Raw genomic sequence first — 17937 nt, forward strand, 5'->3', positions numbered from 1 at the left:
CCGTCAGGTCTGGCGGGGCACAGACGAGAGCCAGGAGCCTCCGTGAGTGGAGCCTTCTCGAGGATGCCCCAGCCGCCTGGTGTTATCACAGGCGGAGGAGGTGGGACAGGGGGTGCCGGGCTCCCCGTCGGTCCTGCCACTGCTCGCGGCTCACGTCTGCCTTAGGTCCCGGCCAGGACCCTCCCTGACTCTCTACCCACGCTCCAGCTCCGGAAGCCCCAGTGGCTGGTTGTCGCAGTCCAGCTGTGGGTGAGCCCCTCATCCCCCCACAGCCACAGTGGCTGGAAATTCTGGAAATTCAGACCACGCCCTTTGGAGGGTGCAGCCTTCTCTGGTAGCTCAGGGCACACTTCTCTGGCTTGTAAATTAATCGTGTCCTTTCTCGTCTACACTTTCCAGCCATTTGAGGTCCCTCCCTTCCCTGGAAGGTGATGAGCACGCTTCCACCCTAGAAAGGAGTGAGTCTCTGTGGCCACTTCTTTTTTTTTAATTTTTTTTTAATGTTTATTTATTGCTGAGTGACAGAGACAGCAGGGGAGGAGCAGAGAGAGGAGGAGACACAGAATTCGAAACAGGCTCCAGGTTCCGAGCCGTCAGCACAGAGCCCGATATAGGGCTCGAACCCACTGACTGCCGAGATCATGACCTGAGCTGAAATCCGACGCTCACCCAACTGAGCCACTCAGGTGCCCCATCTGTGGCCGCTTCTTAACCACTCTGATGGAAAGGTGCCCAACAGAGAGGTTCGGGGCGGTATCCAGGGGGGATGTTTGGGGATATTTCTGCCCAGTAAATCAAGAGAAGATAGGGTATTCTCACACTTGTCACGAGGAACAGCTGTGTTCCCTTCGGCGTAAACAGTGTTTCTCCCCACCCGCCTGGCCGCAGCCCTGTCCCTGCTGTGTGGTCCTGCCATGGGGCAGAAGGCTGCACCCTCGGCCAGCCCTGGGGGTTGGCAGCTGGCGTTGACGGGTGTCTCGTCCTCAGCTGACGAAACTCAGCTCTGAGTTCACAGGCCCGTCTCTCAGTGGCTCTGAACTACCAGCTACCCCAAAGCACACAGCTTCACAGATGCTTCGATTTCTGTTCCCCTTGAGGTCCAGAATCGTAGATTCAGAAGGACTGTTCGTACATCAGCCGCTTCCGGACTTACCACGGGTGTTGAAGAATGCGTAAGAGACGAGAAGGCAGCTATTTCCTGTGCTGGCCGGTGACAGCCTTCAGCCCCTCACTACGTCCAGCCTTTCCTCTGAATGCTCGGCCCCCGCCCGTGTGCCCTCTTCTGTGACACCGTCCTGGAGTCCTGGAGACTCCGCCCCTCTTCACCGTCTCTGAAGAGAGACGTTGGTGGAGCTGGTCCGAGCTATCTGCATAATGAGGAGTGAGATTTCAGGGCCAGGTGTGGACTCCCTGTCATCCTCTGCCTCAGTTTTGAGGACATGCTTTCCCAAAGATGTGCGGACAGGAGAGCCTGCTTCTGATCCCGCCTGAAATTAAATTGCATGGGGATACGGATAAAGAGAGGATAGTAGCCATGCGTCATTAAGCAGCTAATTTAAGTTATGAAGTAGACATAAATCATACGTACGTTTCAGCTAAGGCGTGTTAACATTCATCCACAACGATATGCTGAATGCTTACTAATTTTTCTTCTCGTTTTGTGATGTAACCAGCATAAATGTAAGTTTTGATTCATTCATTCGTTTTAGCTTGCAGTATATAAGCAAAGCAAGTCATTAAGATGTGCTTTACAGAGGAGGCTATAACAATGCAGATAAGTAACTTTTATGAATGAGCTCTAATATATTTTATTTAAATATTGGGCATAATTTTTACCCACTCAGAATATTCATTGCAAGATATGTAATGAATCATGAGTAAAAATCATGAAGTGCTGTGTTTTGTTTTTTCAATTTTCACCCAAGAAAGGAACAGTAACGGCGGCTTTGTACATCTCTCCCACATCTCGAGCAATTTCGTAGTTTCCGCCTGTCTCGAGGGCACAGTGTGTGTGTTTCAGAAACTCAGCACTGTCTTTTAACAGGTTGTTTGAATTCTCCCCCTTGCTGGAAAGAAAGAGCAGCGGCGAGCAGCCCCAGGCCGGACCCCGTCCCCCCACCCCCGCCCTGCTGCCCTCCACCGCACTTTACTGCTGCCTCCCTTCTGATGCCGTACGTCTGTCCCTGTCCCTCGGGGCCCAGAGGTTGGGGGAGGAGCTGCTTCATCAGGCTCTTGCTCAGACTTCCGACAGCTGGGTGAGAAGCGGCCGCTCAGAGCTCAGACTCCATGTTTAGCAGCAAAACAGTGGATTATGAGCAGACTTGAGACAGTAGGGTCACACCCGGCCACCGAGCTCTCCCCGTACTTGTCACCAGGTGCAGGAAACTCAGACAGTCAGTGCTGGTGGTGAGAGAGAGAAGGAAAATTGAGCTCCATGGTGACACCATGTGACCTCTGTGCCCAGGACAGAGAAAAAGAAAGGTAAGTGTTTGAAACAGAAGTCCCCTAGCTGTGAGTTCTAATTGTGTCCGGTAGGGTCCTCTTTAAACTGCTCAGGATGCCGTCATTGCAGGCTGCCTGGGGAGCTCAGTCCATTGAGTGACCGACTTCAGCTCAGGTCACAGTCTCGCAGTTTGTGAGTTCGAGCCTCATGTCGGGCTCTGTGCCGACAGCTCGGAGCCTGGAGCCTCTTCGGATTCTGGGTCTCCCTCTCTCTCTGACCCTCCCCCGCTCACACTGTCTCTCTCTCTCTGTCTCTCTCTCTTAAAAATAAGTAAACATTGGGGCGCCTGGGTGGCGCAGTCGGTTAAGCGTCCGACTTCAGCCAGGTCACGATCTCGCGGTCCGTGAGTTCGAGCCCCGCGTCAGGCTCTGGGCTGATGGCTCAGAGCCTGGAGCCTGTTTCCGCTTCTGTGTCTCCCTCTCTCTGCCCCTCCCCCGTTCATGCTCTGTCTCTCTCTGTCCCAAAAATAAATAAAAAACGTTGAAAAAAAAAAAAAAAATTTAAAAAAAAAAAAAAATAAGTAAACATTAAAAAAGTGTTTTTAAAAAAGTAACAAGCCCAGAGCAGTTACGTCTGTGTCATTGGAACTGTGCCATCAGGTTGAAATGGGCGAAGACCCCTACCATACAGCTTTCTGAAATGCGGTCCTCGCTGAGCCCCAGTGCGCTGTTGCCGTGAAGCCCTGTGGGCCTGGAGGTGGCTTTACCGGGAGGACCTATGAGCAGGAGGTAGACGGAGGGTCTACCCTCTGGGGTGGCTGACCTGCCTCTGCCTGGAGCTGCGGAAAGCCGAGACGGCCGTGCAGAGCGCCCCGGGCCCCCACGGGCCCCGGATGTACCCCGAGCCCCTTAGCTTTCTGTAACACGGACAAGACGGAAGAGCAGTAGGCTTGGCGAGTGGTTCCCCCGTGGTCCCCAGCCGTGCCACCTTGGACCCTGTAGGCAGACCCCCCGGGACCTCCCTGCACACCCCGGGGAGCCCACTGCCACCCCAGCTTTTGAGGTGGAGGTGACAAGGGGAAATGGCAGGGGGGCCACAGGCACCAGCCTTTACCCAAAATGAAGAAAGTTTTTGTTTTTGTCTGTCTTTAACGTTGACAGCTGTGGAATTAATGCTTGGTGTCAGGGCTTCAGAATACCTTTCCAAGCACGACAGCCTGTTTGACTTGTGGGAATCCTTCCTCACATGCCTGTGATCGCCTCCTCTCTTTAATTTGCTTTTAATCAAGTTGTTTTCATTTTGTCATTTTTAACACTAGAACAGACTGCTTTCCTCTCTGAAGGGTTTGTGTCGGTGAGACTCGTGGACAGGGATTGCATCCGTGGATGATGTAACTAGATCATTTGTTGTGTCTCTGGGTTAGCATCTTTGGCGTGGCACGTTTGTCACTGTTGTTGGTGCTGGTACCGATACGTGATTATCGACGACGGTTCACTCCGTGTTGTACGTCTTCTTTGCGTTTCTGTCTTCAGAAACGATGACCCGGGCGCGCTTCTGACATAGATGGTGTATCCAGTCATTCCAATTCGGCCTGTTGCGGGACAGTAAGATTTTCCAGAATCCCACCACCGTTTTTTATAATCTGCTGCTTGGAATTCTCTCTCTCGTTCGAAAGAAAGATGGTCAAACACACAGCACTTTGGGTTTTCAAAGTACTTCTCGGGCATGAAAGAGTTTGCTTGACTTTCTCTGTCGCTGGAGGAGAACTTTGAAGCCAAACAATGGGAAATAAGTCTGTTTGATGACCCTCAGTGTGATGTTTCGGAAAGGCAGTGCCTCCTCCGATGCCGAGTTCGGGTCTGTGCGTCCAAGTTATTAGAGTTCATTGTGAAGATACCGTATGAAATCGTATTTCAGGACGTGATCCTTACGGACAACCAAGTCAGACCAACACTGATGGGGCAGACACTTGACCCGCGTGCTTCACGTCTGCACCCTTCCGTCACCTACCCAGTCCTCTGGGAGTGGTGATAACACTGCCGGTGTCTTCTGTCCTCTCCTGCCCTCCCTCCAGAACCCTGAAGTTTGTGTTTCTGGTCGCAGGTCTAAATTTGGAAACTTTTTGGAGTGCCTGGGAGGCTCAGTCGGTTGAACATCCTACTTCGGCTCAGGTCATGATCTCGTGGTCCGTGAGTTCGAGCCCCATGTCTGGCTCTGTGCCGACCGCTCAGAGCCTGGAGCCTGCTTCCGATTCTGTGTCTCCCTCTCTCCCTGCCCCTCCCCTGCTCGTGCTCTGTCTCTCTCTCAAAAATAAACATTCAACAAAAAAATTTTTTAATAAATAAAATTGGAAAAAAATTTTTAACACATAACTATACATGATGGCTCAGGATTAATTGTTAATCCTGTTTCAAATGTCTTACTTTTTTTTTCCATGACAAAATCAATTCACCTCCTCTGCTTAGGTTAGACTTCCAGTTTATGCTACGTCAGAACTTGGGGGCATTTATCACTCGAAGTGCATTTCCAGTCTTTTCTCAGAACAAATCATCATAGACATGGAAGTAAGCGTTCCATCTGGGTTCCGTTCCTGTCATTAGAACACCCGTGGAAGGCCTCGTCTGAACCCGTCTCCCACGAGAAATGCTGTGGTTACCAGATACTGGTTACAGTCGGTCCCGCGTGGATCAGGCACAGCCACTTTAGGCTCGCGTGGGCGCGGTGTGGTCCAGTCCACAGCGTCTGCTCGTGCCACGCGGCACCGGGGGCAGCAGTGAATTTCCCACTCAGCTAATAAATCCTCTAGGGTGCTTCAGGACTTGCTCAGTATGGTTCTGGGCTCGTTATACTTAAAAAGCAGCATGGACATTGTAGGTTGAGGGTCATTTTATGGCGAAGGTGAAGGGCACTGTGTTCTCTCTGAGACATAGACATCCAGTGACCTGTGTCCCAATAACTGAGCAGAGGAAGGAGAGTCATCAGTGACAGCAGCTCCTCCGCGTTCTGTAGGGGAATCAAGGCAGACAGGAAACCGGCAAAGCAGGGTGAGATGTGGGGGGAATCACGTGCAGAGCAGTGACCCCTGCGGGAGGTCCTCCGTGACCTGGACGTGACACGCAAGTCCCTGGGCAGAGGCCCCTTGTGTGCTGTTAACGCGGGACAGAGGGCCCACGCGGTCCCGTTAGGTGCTCTCTGCGGGACATCTGCACTCCCGGGCCTCACAGCAGCGTGGCCGTCTCAGGCCCCCTGCTGTGCCGGTGACAGAAAAGACCCCAGGAGGACGCCATCCGCCCAGCACACACAGCAGGTGAGCAGCGGAGGTCCAGGCCGTCTGCATGGCCAGGCTGCTGCCTCCTGAAGCAAGGGGCACATCCCTCCCCAGAGAAGCTCCCGTGCCTCCTGTGGTCGGTGTCCTTTGTCGCTGCCCAGCACGGAGGCCCGCTTCTCTCTGGCGCCCTCCTCCCCAGCTCCCCGAGCCGGCCGCGTGGGCTCACTGCCCTGCAGAGGCTGTAGGCATCCGTGTCGGAGGACCGTTTGCATTTCGTGTTTCCTGAATGATTGATGGGAACGCTGCTGCCAACCTAGATCTGGGCAGGTCGTGGCTGTGCGTGGGTGGGAATCTTCCGGAAAAAGCACATCCTCTGGGAAGTGTTGGTCCTGAAGGATTTTGACCAGCCCTTCATTTCGGGGCTCGCTGTCCCTGCAGGAGAGAGGCCTCCGGGCTCGCGTGGAAGGCGTGCATACGTCATCGTCCTCCCGCTCAGCCAGCGCCGCCTGGCCCGGAGGGTATCCCGGAGTCGCAGCGTCAGACGCAGGGAGGCCGGGTTTGTGCAGACCCAGAGAATCGGCATAAAGGTGCTTCTACCTGTGTGTCTTCGAAACAAGCAAAACCAAGTCCTCATCACTGTGAGGAAAGCGGCTTCTGCCTGTGCTGTGCGGAAGGGGGAAGTGGCTTGCCCGGGGACAGTGGTCATGTTGTAGGTCCGGGCCCGGGCCCGGCCTGCACAGCAGACAGTGCTGACTTCCGTCAGCCTGTTCAAGCTGGAACCGATCCACAGCGTCTCTCCAGCTGGTGCTGTGTTTTGTCTCTACGAACAGTGTGTTCTTTTTCTAGGAAGGGGCATTGTTTTCTTTCCGATCTGTTTCATTTTTCTCTTTCCCATGAGGCTGGGAGGCGTGTGCCTTCCTTTCATTTTCTAAAGCTATTCAAGACCTTCTCGGTGGTACAGGCAGAGAAGAGGAGGAATTCTGTCTCCTTGTGCGGCCCTAGCTCCAGGTGCCTCTCAGAAGGTCACAGGTAGGGACAGAGCTCAGGGGAGCCACACTCGGGCTCAGTCTCGCCCGCCCACTTTCTGTCCTCAGCTCCCAGATTCAGTCACAGAGCCGTGCTTGTCGTCACCTGCCGCTGACATCTGTCCTGCGTCCGCGCCGCCTGGGCTCCCCACTGACACCTGGCGCGGCGTGCTGCAAGGGCTCGGGGTTGGCGGGGCAGGGCGGGTGCGGACGAGCGGGGACAGGGGTGTCACCAGACCGCGCGCAGAGGCAGCTGATGCGAGGGGGCAGCACGGCCAGCGCGAGGGGACGCAGTAGCCCTCCTGCCACAGAACCCCGAGCGCGTTGTTGTAGGTTCTGTTTCCTGTCTGGAAGGGAGGACCCGTGAACAGAGGAGCGGATGGCCTGGTGGCAGCGAGGAAGCCAGGAGTTCCGTGGACCTGTTCCCTGTTACACCAGGGCAAGGGAGGACGCGTCAGTAGTTCTAAGATAATGTGCTAAAATTTTTTTAAAACGTGTTAAAATTTAGTTCTAGGAGAATTTTTGTTCCACGAGCATTAGTTCTGGACCTTATTTATGTCCCCACATTCAAGGAAGAACAGAGTAGATTTTGGGTTTTCCCTCCTGAGAAGCAGCCGTGGGGGGAGCGGTGCCCGCGGTCACCTGTGCAGGGGCCGGCTCCGCGCAGGACGGACACACACGCGTGGTCTCTGCGCTTCCCCGGCCCCTGGGCCCTGTCGTCTCGGCACGCGGCAGGGAAACAACACGGACCTAAGGAGGAGGCGTCGGCCTTGCGACGTCTGAGGACAGCTGTACGCGATGCCGACTGCGGGTTTTCATCTGGCCCTGTGAGCTAGGACGTGGTCCCGCGGCACGTTTGTGCAAATCCAGATCACGGCTTCACAGTCGCCTTTGGGTCGACACACTTGGGTGTCATGTCAGCGAGGTTGTGGTTCACAGTAGGGCTTCTCCAGCTTACCTGTGCACCCAGACCCCCGGGACCCTGTCAGGTGGACGCTCTGACCTAGGTCTGGGGGTCCCGGGGTGGGGCCGAGACTGCGCTCTACCGGGGCCCCGGGGCTGACGCTGCGGGGTGGAGGGACCCCTCTGAGGGGCAAGGTGTCGTGTGTTTCCCGTAGGGTTTGCTGTGAGCTTCGAGCCCTCCTGGGTGTATCCTTGTTCTCCGACATCTGCACATTCTTCTTCCTGCTTGCCTGTTTTTATGCAGTTAAGTAAAATAACTCTGATCTGTTCCTTATCTCTTTCAGCTAAAAAACGAATATTTCGTTCAAAGCTGTGAACTTCGAAGCTACTCCTGCTATACGGAAAAATTACATTTTCAAACTACAGACCGCTTTGCTGTGGTTTAACTATAAAACTGCATGCATGACCACTGGCATTGCAAAGTCCACGTACAAAGTAGTTGGTGCTTGGAAAGTATTTTCCATAGAATTAAATCCATATCTACTTAGGTCCTCAGGTCAGCCCATAAAAGCTTGTTCACCCGTTAAATGTACCTTGAATAAAGTATTAATATTCCTCTTTCGACTATAACTGGCTACCTTTAGTATTCCTAAGGAAAAAACACCTTTTTTTGATGTTTATTTATTCGGGGGGAAGAGAGAGAGAGCACACGCAAAAGAGCAGGGGAGGGGCAGCGGGAGAGAGAATCCCAAGCAGGCTCCATAGTGTAGAGCCCAGTATGTAGAGCTCCATACTGTAGAGCACAGAGCCCAACGCAGGGCTCCATCTCACAAACCATGAGATCATGTCCTGAGCTGGAATCAGGAGTCAGATGCTCAACCGACTGAGCCACCCAGGTGCCCCTGTGGGTTTTTTTTTTTATTATTATTTCTAATTTGAGATCCCAAACCCTTTTTCTTTAAAGAATGGATCTAATTTTATTTTTATTCATGTGGCCATTCACATATCCCGACAGTGCTTACTGAAAATTACATTTTCCTTCAGTGATTTGGGGATACTGTCTTGTCCAGTAAATTCTGTGTGCGGTTGGGCATGTCTTCTCTTTTTTCAGTAAATAATCTTTACTTTTTCGGATTCTTTAAGGTTCACGGTAAAGTTTAGCATTACAGAGAGTTCCATATGCCCTCTCCTCTGCGTACGATTTTATTAATATATTATTATTATTAACATCTGTAAACATCTTGCGTTCCTGTGCTAAATTTGTTACGATAGATGAACCTATACTGATTGGTCCATTAGGATTAAAATCCATTAGTTTAGAGTTCACTCCCGGGGTTGTATGTTCCGTGAGTCCGGACAACAAGTGGGCAGTGATGCGTATCCACCATTATGGTACCCTGCAGGATAGTTTCACTGCCCTCAACGTCCTCTGTGTCCTGCCTGCTTGTCCTTCCCCTCCCCCCGGCCCCTGGAAACCACTGATCTGTTTGCCTCTTCAGTTTTGCCTCTTCCAGATCGTCTTATGTTGGGACCATACAATACGTAGCCTCTTCAGACGGGTTTCTCTTACATGGCGGTGTGCCTTTAAGATTCCTCCAGGGCTTCTTGTGGTTTGCTAGCACGTATCTTTTTATTACTGAAAAATACTCAATTGGCTGCGTGTACCACGGTTTATTTATTCATTCCCGTATCAAAAGACGTCTCGGCTGCTTCTGGTTTGGGGCAGTTACGAACAAGGTTGCCGTCAACGTTCTCGTGCAGGATTTTGTGCGGACGCGGATTCTGCAGTTACTTGGCTAAGCGCCTGGAGCACTGTTGGCTGGCTCCTACAGTAAGCCCGGCTTTGGTTCCGCTGTGCCTGCCAGGCCGTCTTCCAGGGCAGAGCACCATCTTGCGCTTTCCCCGGCGATCAACGCCATTTCCTGGTGCTCCTCATCTCCGCCAGCGTGTGGTGGTGGCATCTTGCCGGACTCCCCGTTCTAGCGGGTGTCTGCTGATATTTCACTGCCGTTTTAGTTTGCAGTTTGCAGGTCCCTAATGACAGATGTGTGACGGGGAGCATTTCATATCTTATTTGCCATCTGTATACCTTCGTTGAGGCACCTGTTCAGATCCGTTGTCCATTTGTTAATTGAGTTGTTTTCTTGTTGATTTTTAAGAGTTATTTGTATATTTTGGATACAACCCCTTTCTTCATGAGATGTGCATTTTGCCAGGATTTTCTGTCACTTCTCATTCTCTTGACATGGTCTTTCACAGGGCAGTTCTTAATTTTAATGAGTCCCAATTTTTTTTCTTTCACGGATCGTGTTTTTGTATCTAAAAAGTTATCACCGAACCCAGGTCACTTAGATTTTCTCATATGTTCTGTTCTAGAAGTTTCACAGTTTTGCATTTTACGTTTAGGTCTCTTACCCACTTTGGGTTAAGCCTCGTGAAGGATGAAGCTCTGTGTTTCGATCGATCCCCCACGTAGATGTCTGGTTGTCCCAGCACCATTTGCCAAAGGGACTGTCCTCCCTCCATTGACTTCCCTTTCCTCCTTCGCTGAAGATCAGCTGGCTGGGTTTAGGAGGCCTGTTTCTGGGCTGTCTGTTCCCATCCATTGAGGCGCTCATTCTCTTCCTTTGCTGGGGTCACAGTAGCTTCATAGTAAGTCTTAAAGTTTGGGGTGTCCGTTCTCCAGCGTTGCCCATGTCTTCAATACTGTGTTGGATTTTTACGGTCTTTGCGTCTCCACCTAAAGCAGACCGCCGGTACGTTTATGTCCACAGAGTAACCTGGGGGTTTTGACTGCGGTTGCACTGAATCTGCCGGGGGAGCTGCGAGGAACGGACACCCTGGCGATGTTACGTCCTCCTGTCTGTCAACATGGAGCGTCGTTCCGTTCGTTCACGTCGCCTTTGACTTCTTTCAGCAGAGACTTGGAGTTTTCCTCACACAGTTGTAGCTATTCTGTCAGGTTCACCTCTTAACTGTTTCATTTGTGTCGGTGCTAGCGTCAAGGGTAATATGTTTGTAATTTCGAATTTCAGTTCACCGCTGGTATGGCAAGTCAGACCGACTGACTCATGTATTATCCTCGTATCCTGTCCCCTTTAGTTGCTTATGTTTGGGAGGGCTTTTTGTTTGGTTCTGTTCCATTTTCGTGTCAGTCTCTTGGGATTTTCTGCATAGACGATTTTATCATCTGCATAGAGGGTTTTATTTCTTCCTTTCTAATCTGTACATCTTTTCCTTTTTTTTTTTTTTTTTTGTCTTATTGCATTAATTAGGGACTTCTAGTATGATGTACAATAGGAGTAAAAAGAGGACATCCTTGCCTTATTCATGATCTTACAGGGAAAACGTCTAGTTTCTCATCATTAAGTACACCCGGAACTCAACACCCAGAAAACAGTCCAGTGAAGAAATGGGCAGAAGACATGAATAGGCACTTTTCCAAAGAAACATCCAGAAGGATGACAGACAGATGACAAGATGCTCACCATCAGTGTCAGTTGGGTGATTTTTAATAAACAGTGTCTTTCAAGGAATTGGTCCATTTCATCTAAGTTATGAAATTTGTGGACATAGTTGTCCTTAATATTCCTTTATTATCCTTTTAGTGTCTGTATGGTGAGTAGTGATGTGTCCCTCCCTTTCATTTCTTTTTTTTTTTTTTTTAACGTTTATTTATTATTGAGAGACAGAGAGACACAGAGCGTGAGCAGGGGAGGGGCAGAGAGAGAGGGAGACACAGAATCCGAAGCAGCTCCAGGCTCCGAGCCGTCAGCACAGAGCCCAACTCGGGGCTCGAACTCCCCATGACCGCGAGGTCATGACCTGAGCCGAAGTCGGACGCTCAACCGACTGAGCCACCCAGGCGCCCTCCCTCCCTTTTATTTCTAATATTAGGGTTCATGTCTTCTCCTCTATTTCTTTGTTAGCCTGGCTAGACATTTATAAATTTTACTCATTTTGTCAGAAAAACAGCTCTGAGTTTTGTTGATTTCCTCTGTTGGTTTCCTGTTTTCAGTGTCATTGATTTCTGCTTTAATTTTTATTTCTCCCCTTTCTCTTCTACACACTCTGCCTTTCTGTAGTGTTCTGAGATGGAAGTTCAAATGATTGATTTTAAGATCTTGTCTCTTTTCAAATATATGTGTCTAATGCTATAAAATTCCCTCTTAGCACTGCTTTTCCTGAATCTCACAAACTTTGATAAGTTGCATGTTCATTTTCACTTAAGTCCCACATGTGTTTGCATGTCGTTTTAAATGCAGAAACTTCCTCGGGTACATGGGCATTTGCCAGGGTGCAGAGCAGATGGCTCCCTGCCACCTGTTCATATATTCAGCTCGTTTCTAAGGTGGGTCTGGGAACTTGCAGTAGAGTGTTTGTTTCTGTGTTGATCTGACAGAGTTTGAAGAGTTCTAGAGATCCTTCTTTCTCTGCAGGTGAATTCTGACCCACACGGGAGCGATTGTCACCTGTTCTTTACGTGATATGAAAGGGTGTATCACTTCCCGTGTCAGCGCAGTCCCACGTTTAGTGATGCTGATGGTCAAGACATCTTTCTAGGAAGCCAAGAACAACTCATTCCAGAATGTAAACTCAGTCATCCATTGTTTTCAGACATAGGAATTATTTAGTGTCATCAAGAAAGAAATTTTTTTTCAAAAAAAAAAAAAAAAATTCAGACATTTAAAATTCAGTAATTGTCATCTTTCTTTTGTCCGGACTTACAATTGCAGTACAACCTATTTTCTGTCAAGTTCCTTATTTTCACCTTCCCTCTTTAGATCTTTCTTTCAGTCTCTGGTAAAGACCCTAGAGCGTCGTACAGTTCCAAGAGGACTAAGCACAGGCGAAAAGCCATGCTAGCGTGGCCCGTGGCAGACCCTCCCTGGTGATTAATGCTTAGGCCGAGGGACAGGCTGGGGCACAGAGACGCTGCGTGGCTTACAGGTGTCACACAGCTTGTTTTCTGACCATCTTCCAAACTGTATTCGGGATCTAAATACCGACGCCTTCGGTCTGTGTTCAAAAGCCCTCTTCTGACTGTGTGACCGCCCCGTGTTGTCACTTCCATATCCACGGTCTCCTTTATAACTAGCACAGGCCGTTTGATCATTTTGACGGTTTACATGTACTCCATGTATGTACCAGGTGTCAGATTCCAAACCGTATCAGAAGAGACATTCACAAAAAGATTCCCTTCTTCCGAGAGCTGACGCAGCCCCTTCGATTCCCGTGCGTGAGCCCTTCTTCAGAGCGCCACCCTCGCTCCCCCGCAGCACGCTGGCCGGGCTGCGTGGCCGTGAATTACCCCCTGCGGGGTGGCCCTGGGGGTGGAGCTTTCACGTGTGGCTCCCCTGCCTCCCGTCGGGGCACCTGTAAGGTAGAGCTTTCCCTCCAGAGCTGCGCACACGCACCCACACAAACCACCGGATCAGGCTGAGCGCCGTCCTCGGGACCTGGGCCTGAGGCACATCTTCGCTCACTTTCCTCCCCTGCTCCCCCGGGCCTGGCGGGCCTCCTTTCAGGGTGGGCAGGGGAGCCCACCTGTGGGCAGCCTTCTGTTGGACCTTGCCTCCCCGAACAGATAGAAAAGATGCGGCGGCTTTCGCCGCGGGAGGGCGCAGCCTCTGGTTTCTACATGGTTACCGCACAGCTATGGAAACAGTAGGGACATCGCCTTCGCCTTTGGTCCTTGTGGCGCTTTGCTGAGAAAACCGGCATACATTTTACGACGGACACCATTGCAGACTTTACCGAGAAAGGAAGACGTGCTGGCGTCCCTCCCGCTGCCACATCGGCAGTTCCCTCCCGCAGGCGTGTTCAGCGCGAAGGCGTGCTCTCTTACCGCCAACTAACTAGCTTGGCTTTGCTCTCGTCCCAGGCTCCATGGTGCCCTTTTCGATGAGGATCTTACACGCGGAGCTTCAGCAGTACCTGGGGAACCCGCAGGAGTCACTGGACAGGCTGCACCGAGTGAAGGCCGTCTGCAGCAAGGTACCGATGGTGCCCGGGTGAGCCGCTCTGGCACCCCCTCCCCCACCCCGCCCAGCGGAGAACCCCCTCCCTTCCCCTTCCTTGGAAGGAGCAGCCACATCACTCTCTACCCAACCCACCCGACATCCGCCGTCACCGCTTCCTGCGGGAAGGCAGGGGGACCCAGTTCATCGTGACCGTGGTATTCTTGCCTGCCGAAGTTGTTGGGGGCAGAGGATGCAGAGCTTGGGGCCCAAAATCCTTCTTCCTTAGTATTTGTTGTTGTTGTTGAAGAAGAACTGACACGACAATACCGTATTAGTACCAGGCGTAGAGCCCAGTGGTTCAATATCACTTACGTTAGGAAACAGTCACCGCAACAGGTCTGGTTACTGCTGGTCACCGTGGAAGGTCATGACAGTGTTAGCGACTGGCTTCCCATGCTGTGCGTCACATCTCTCTCTTACTTACTTTGCAACCGGAAGGTTTACACCTCTTCATCCCGTTCATTTCATCCATCCCCCTCCCTCTGGCAGCCGTCGGTTTGTTCTCTGTGTGTCCGAGTCGGTTTCCGTTTTGTTTTGTGTTTTAGGTTGCACGTGTGGGTGGAGTCATACGTATCTGTCTTTCTCTGACTTATTTCACGTAGCCTAATAGCCTCTAGACTCATCGATGTTGTCATAAGTGGCAACATTTCATTCTTTTCACGGCTGAGTAATATTCCGTTGTATGTATATACCCCACCTTTTTAATCCGGTCGTCCATCCGTGGACATCTATGACATTTAACTTCCAAATCTTGACTGTTATAAATAATCCTGTAATGAACATAGGGGTGCATATGTCTTTTTGGATTAGCGTTTTCATTTTTCTCAGATAAGTGCCCAGAAGTAGACTGCTGGATCGTAGAGTCTTCCTCTTTTCAGTTTTGAGAGAACCTCCGTATTGTTTTCCGTGGTGGCCGCACGGCTTGCAGTCCCTCCAGCAGTGCACGGGGCTGCCTTTTCTCCCACCGCCTCACCAACACCTGTTAGTTCTTATCTTTCTGATCCAAGCCGTTCTGACAGGTGTGAGCTAACACCTCATTGTGGTTTTGATTTGCATTTCCGTGATGATTGGTGATGTTGAGCATCTTTCCGTGTGCCCGTTGGTCGCCTGTGTGTCTTCCCTATCTAGCAAAATGTCTCTTCGGGCCCTCTGCCTGGCGGGGTTTTTTTATATGGAATTTTATGAGCTCTTTGTGTATTTGGGATGTTAACCCCTTATCAGATACGCCGTGTATTCAGTGGGTTGCCTTTTCATTTTGTTGATGATTCCCTTTGCTGTCAAAAGCATTTTAGTTTGATTTAGTCCTTTTTGTTTGTTCTTTTTTATCATCCTTGCCTGAGTAGACAGATCCAAAAATATCACCAAAACCAGTGTCCGACAGCTTACTGCCTGTGTTTTATTCCAGGAGTTTTATGGTTTCAGGTTTTATATTTAAGTCTGGAATCCATTTGGAGTTCATTTTTGTGGATGGTGTAAGAAGGTGGTCCACTTTCACTCTTTTGCATGTAGCTGTCCAGTTTCCCTGACATTTGTTGGAGAAACTTTCCTTTCCCCGTTGTATATTTTTGTGTCCTTCGTCACAGATCAGTTAACGATGCTTTTATGGTCACCCACCTGTTGCGGTGACCTGTGTGTGTGTGTCTTTGTGCTGGTACCAAACTGTTTTGATTATCGTAGCTTCTAGTAGGCCTTGAAACTAGGAAGCATGATACTCCCGTACCTCTCTTCTTCCTCAAGGTTGCTTTGGCTCTTCATGGTCTCTTGTGCTTCTATACGAACTTTGGGGATTATTTTCGTTTATTTTAGCTCTAGTTCTGTGAGAAGGGCCGTTGGTGTTTTGATAGGGATTGTGTTGAATCTGTAGGCTTCTTTGGGTATTTTGACAGTATTTTTCTGCAGCACAGAGTATCTTTCTATATACCTGCATCGTCTTCAGTGTCTTTCATCAGTTTTCTGAGGGCAAGTGATTCACCTTGGCTATATTAACTCCTACATATTTTATTCTTCTTGATGCAGTAGTAAACGGGATTATTTTCTTAATTGCTCTTTTGATAGTTGGTTATTATTATATAAAAATGCAACAGGGGCTCCTGGGTGGCTCAGTCGGTTGAGCGTCTGACTTCAGCTCAGGTCGTGATCTCACAGCTCATGAGTTCGAGCCCCGCGTCGGGCTCTGTGCCGACAGCTCGGAGCCTGGAGCCTGCTTCCGATTCTGTGTCTCCCTCTCTCTCTGCCCCTAACCCGCTCACATTCTGTCTCTGTCTCTCTCAAAAATAAGTAAACATTAAAAAAAACTAAAATGAAAAAAATGCAACAGATTTCTGAATATTGATTTTGTATCCTGCCAATTTTAATGAATTGAATTTAATGAATTCAATCCTGCCAATTTAATGAATTCATTTATTGGGTCTAATAGTTTTTGGGTGGATGCTTTAGGGGTTTCTATATGTGGTGTCATATCAACTGTGAATAGTGACAGTTTTACTTCCTAATTACTTGGATGCCATTTATTTCTTTTCCTTATTGCTGCAGCTGGGACTTCCACTAAATTGTTGGATAAAAAAGTGTTGGATAAAAAAAGTGCTGAATAAAAATGGTAAGAGTGGGCATCCTTAACTTGTCCCTCATATTAGAGGAAATGCTTTCGATCTTTTATCGTTGAGTATGTTAACTATGGCTTTGTCATATATGGCCTTTACTATATTGAGGTACATTCCCTCTATACACACTGTGTTGAGAGTTTTTAATCATAAGTGGACGTTAAATTGTGTCAGATGCAGGGCACCAGGGTGGCTCAGTCAGTTGGGCTGCCGACTTCAGCTCAGGTCATGATCTTGCAGTTCTCAGGTTCAAGCCCCGCGTCGGGCTCTGTGCTGACAGCTCAGAGCCTGGAGCCCAATTCGGATTCTGTGTCTCCCTCTCTCTCTGACCCTCCCCCGCTCACACTCTGTGTCTCTATCTCAAAAATAAATAGACGTTAAAAATTTTTTTTAATTGTATCAGATGCTTTCTCTGCATCTGTGGAGATACCACGGGATTTTCATTCCTCGTTTTGTGAATGTGATGTAGCAGATTGGTATGTGGGTGTTGAATCATCCTTGCATCCCTGCAACAAATCCCGCTTGCTCGTGGTGTATGATCCTTTTATCGTAGAGTTGGATTCAGTTTGCTGATACTCTGTTGAGGATTTTTGCATGTATGTTCATCAGGGATATTGGCCTGAAATGTTCTCTTAGTAGTTGGCCTGTTCAGATTTGCTATTTCCTCCTCGTTCGATGTTGGAGGATTATATGTTTCTAGGAATTTATTCATTTCATCTGGGTCGTCCAACTTGTTGGCATGTAAGTCTTCCTTGGTATCCTTGGTAGATTAAAAGCAGGGAAATATCTCTTGTGTACAAATCACATGCCCTTAAACGTGGCAGACCCGTGTGTCTTCTCTGTCTAGCAAAATGTCTCTTCAGGCCCTTCACGCATCCTGCAAATCCTACAAGTACCTACTTCGTGTCTCCCAGAGGCCCGGGAGCAATGTTTAAGGAAGTGGTAGTTTAAAATGTTCCAGAATCAAAGCAAGTCCTACTGTGTGATGACAACTGGCATTCGTAATGCCGACTCCGAAGGCAGGTAAGGTTCAGAAGCGCTTTGTGAATTGTTCTCGGTTGAACGCTGACAGTGACGCGGAAGGCACCAAGCTGCATCCACAGGTCAGATTATGCTGTGAAGTGATATTCGGAAGAAATAGGGGATTTAGAGTCTCTCCACCTCCGGGCGTTGGGCCACCCCACCGCTCAGGCTGCTCACCGTTAGATGGAAGCGAAGCGCCTGTTCCTGCCTCCCTCGAGGTGAGGTCGTGTCTGCGGAGCGCCCAGAGCTGTGACCACAAGCGGTGAGGGCAGCAGCACAACACGGCCCTGTGTTAAATGAGAGTGTATCTTTCCGGTCCCTCCTTTCAGTCTCGTTATTCTTGAGGAAGGTTTTATGGGCTTTTTCCAAGATGCCGGCGTCCTCAGGGCTCCTGGCAGGGAGGCGGACGGGCTCCTTCCCGCACAGCAGCCCTCACTCCGGCGCGAGCAGGTGTCCCAGGCACCTCACAGCCTCCGCCCTGCATAACTTCAGAAAGACAGGAGAACTCTTCTTTCTTGCACGCTAATCGGTTGACGGGGAACATTTTTTTTAGGTTCCAACACTTTTTTCCTTGAATCTTAAAACACTTAAGATACAGCTATTTTCAGACATAAGCGTATAACTTGTTGCCGAGAAACGCAAAATCAATGAT

The 17937-nt window shown here is 49.8% G+C and overlaps 2 protein-coding genes across 5 annotated transcripts in view; both read left to right on the top strand.

The window, feature by feature from the left end:
- Window positions 1-17937, top strand: part of TRAPPC12 (trafficking protein particle complex subunit 12) — an 86444-nt gene that overhangs the window by 34469 nt on the left and 34038 nt on the right. For all 4 annotated transcript variants that reach the window (XR_009248147.1, XR_009248146.1, XM_058682417.1 and 1 more), the window contains exon 6: window positions 13524-13636. Coding sequence is in view for 2 of the 4 variants with exons in the window: in XM_058682417.1 (XP_058538400.1) it covers window positions 13524-13636 (113 nt within the window). In the remaining 2 variants the exon portion in view is untranslated. The remainder of the gene's footprint in view (window positions 1-13523; window positions 13637-17937) is intronic.
- RPS7 (ribosomal protein S7) overlaps window positions 13473-17937 on the top strand; it is a 119572-nt gene continuing 115107 nt past the window's right edge. The window contains exon 1 of the mRNA XM_058682425.1: window positions 13473-13489. The gene's annotated coding sequence lies outside the window, so the exon portion shown is untranslated. The remainder of the gene's footprint in view (window positions 13490-17937) is intronic.

Source organism: Neofelis nebulosa, chromosome 9 (assembly GCF_028018385.1).
Source record: "Neofelis nebulosa isolate mNeoNeb1 chromosome 9, mNeoNeb1.pri, whole genome shotgun sequence".
In the NCBI taxonomy this organism is placed as follows: Eukaryota; Metazoa; Chordata; class Mammalia; order Carnivora; family Felidae; genus Neofelis; species Neofelis nebulosa.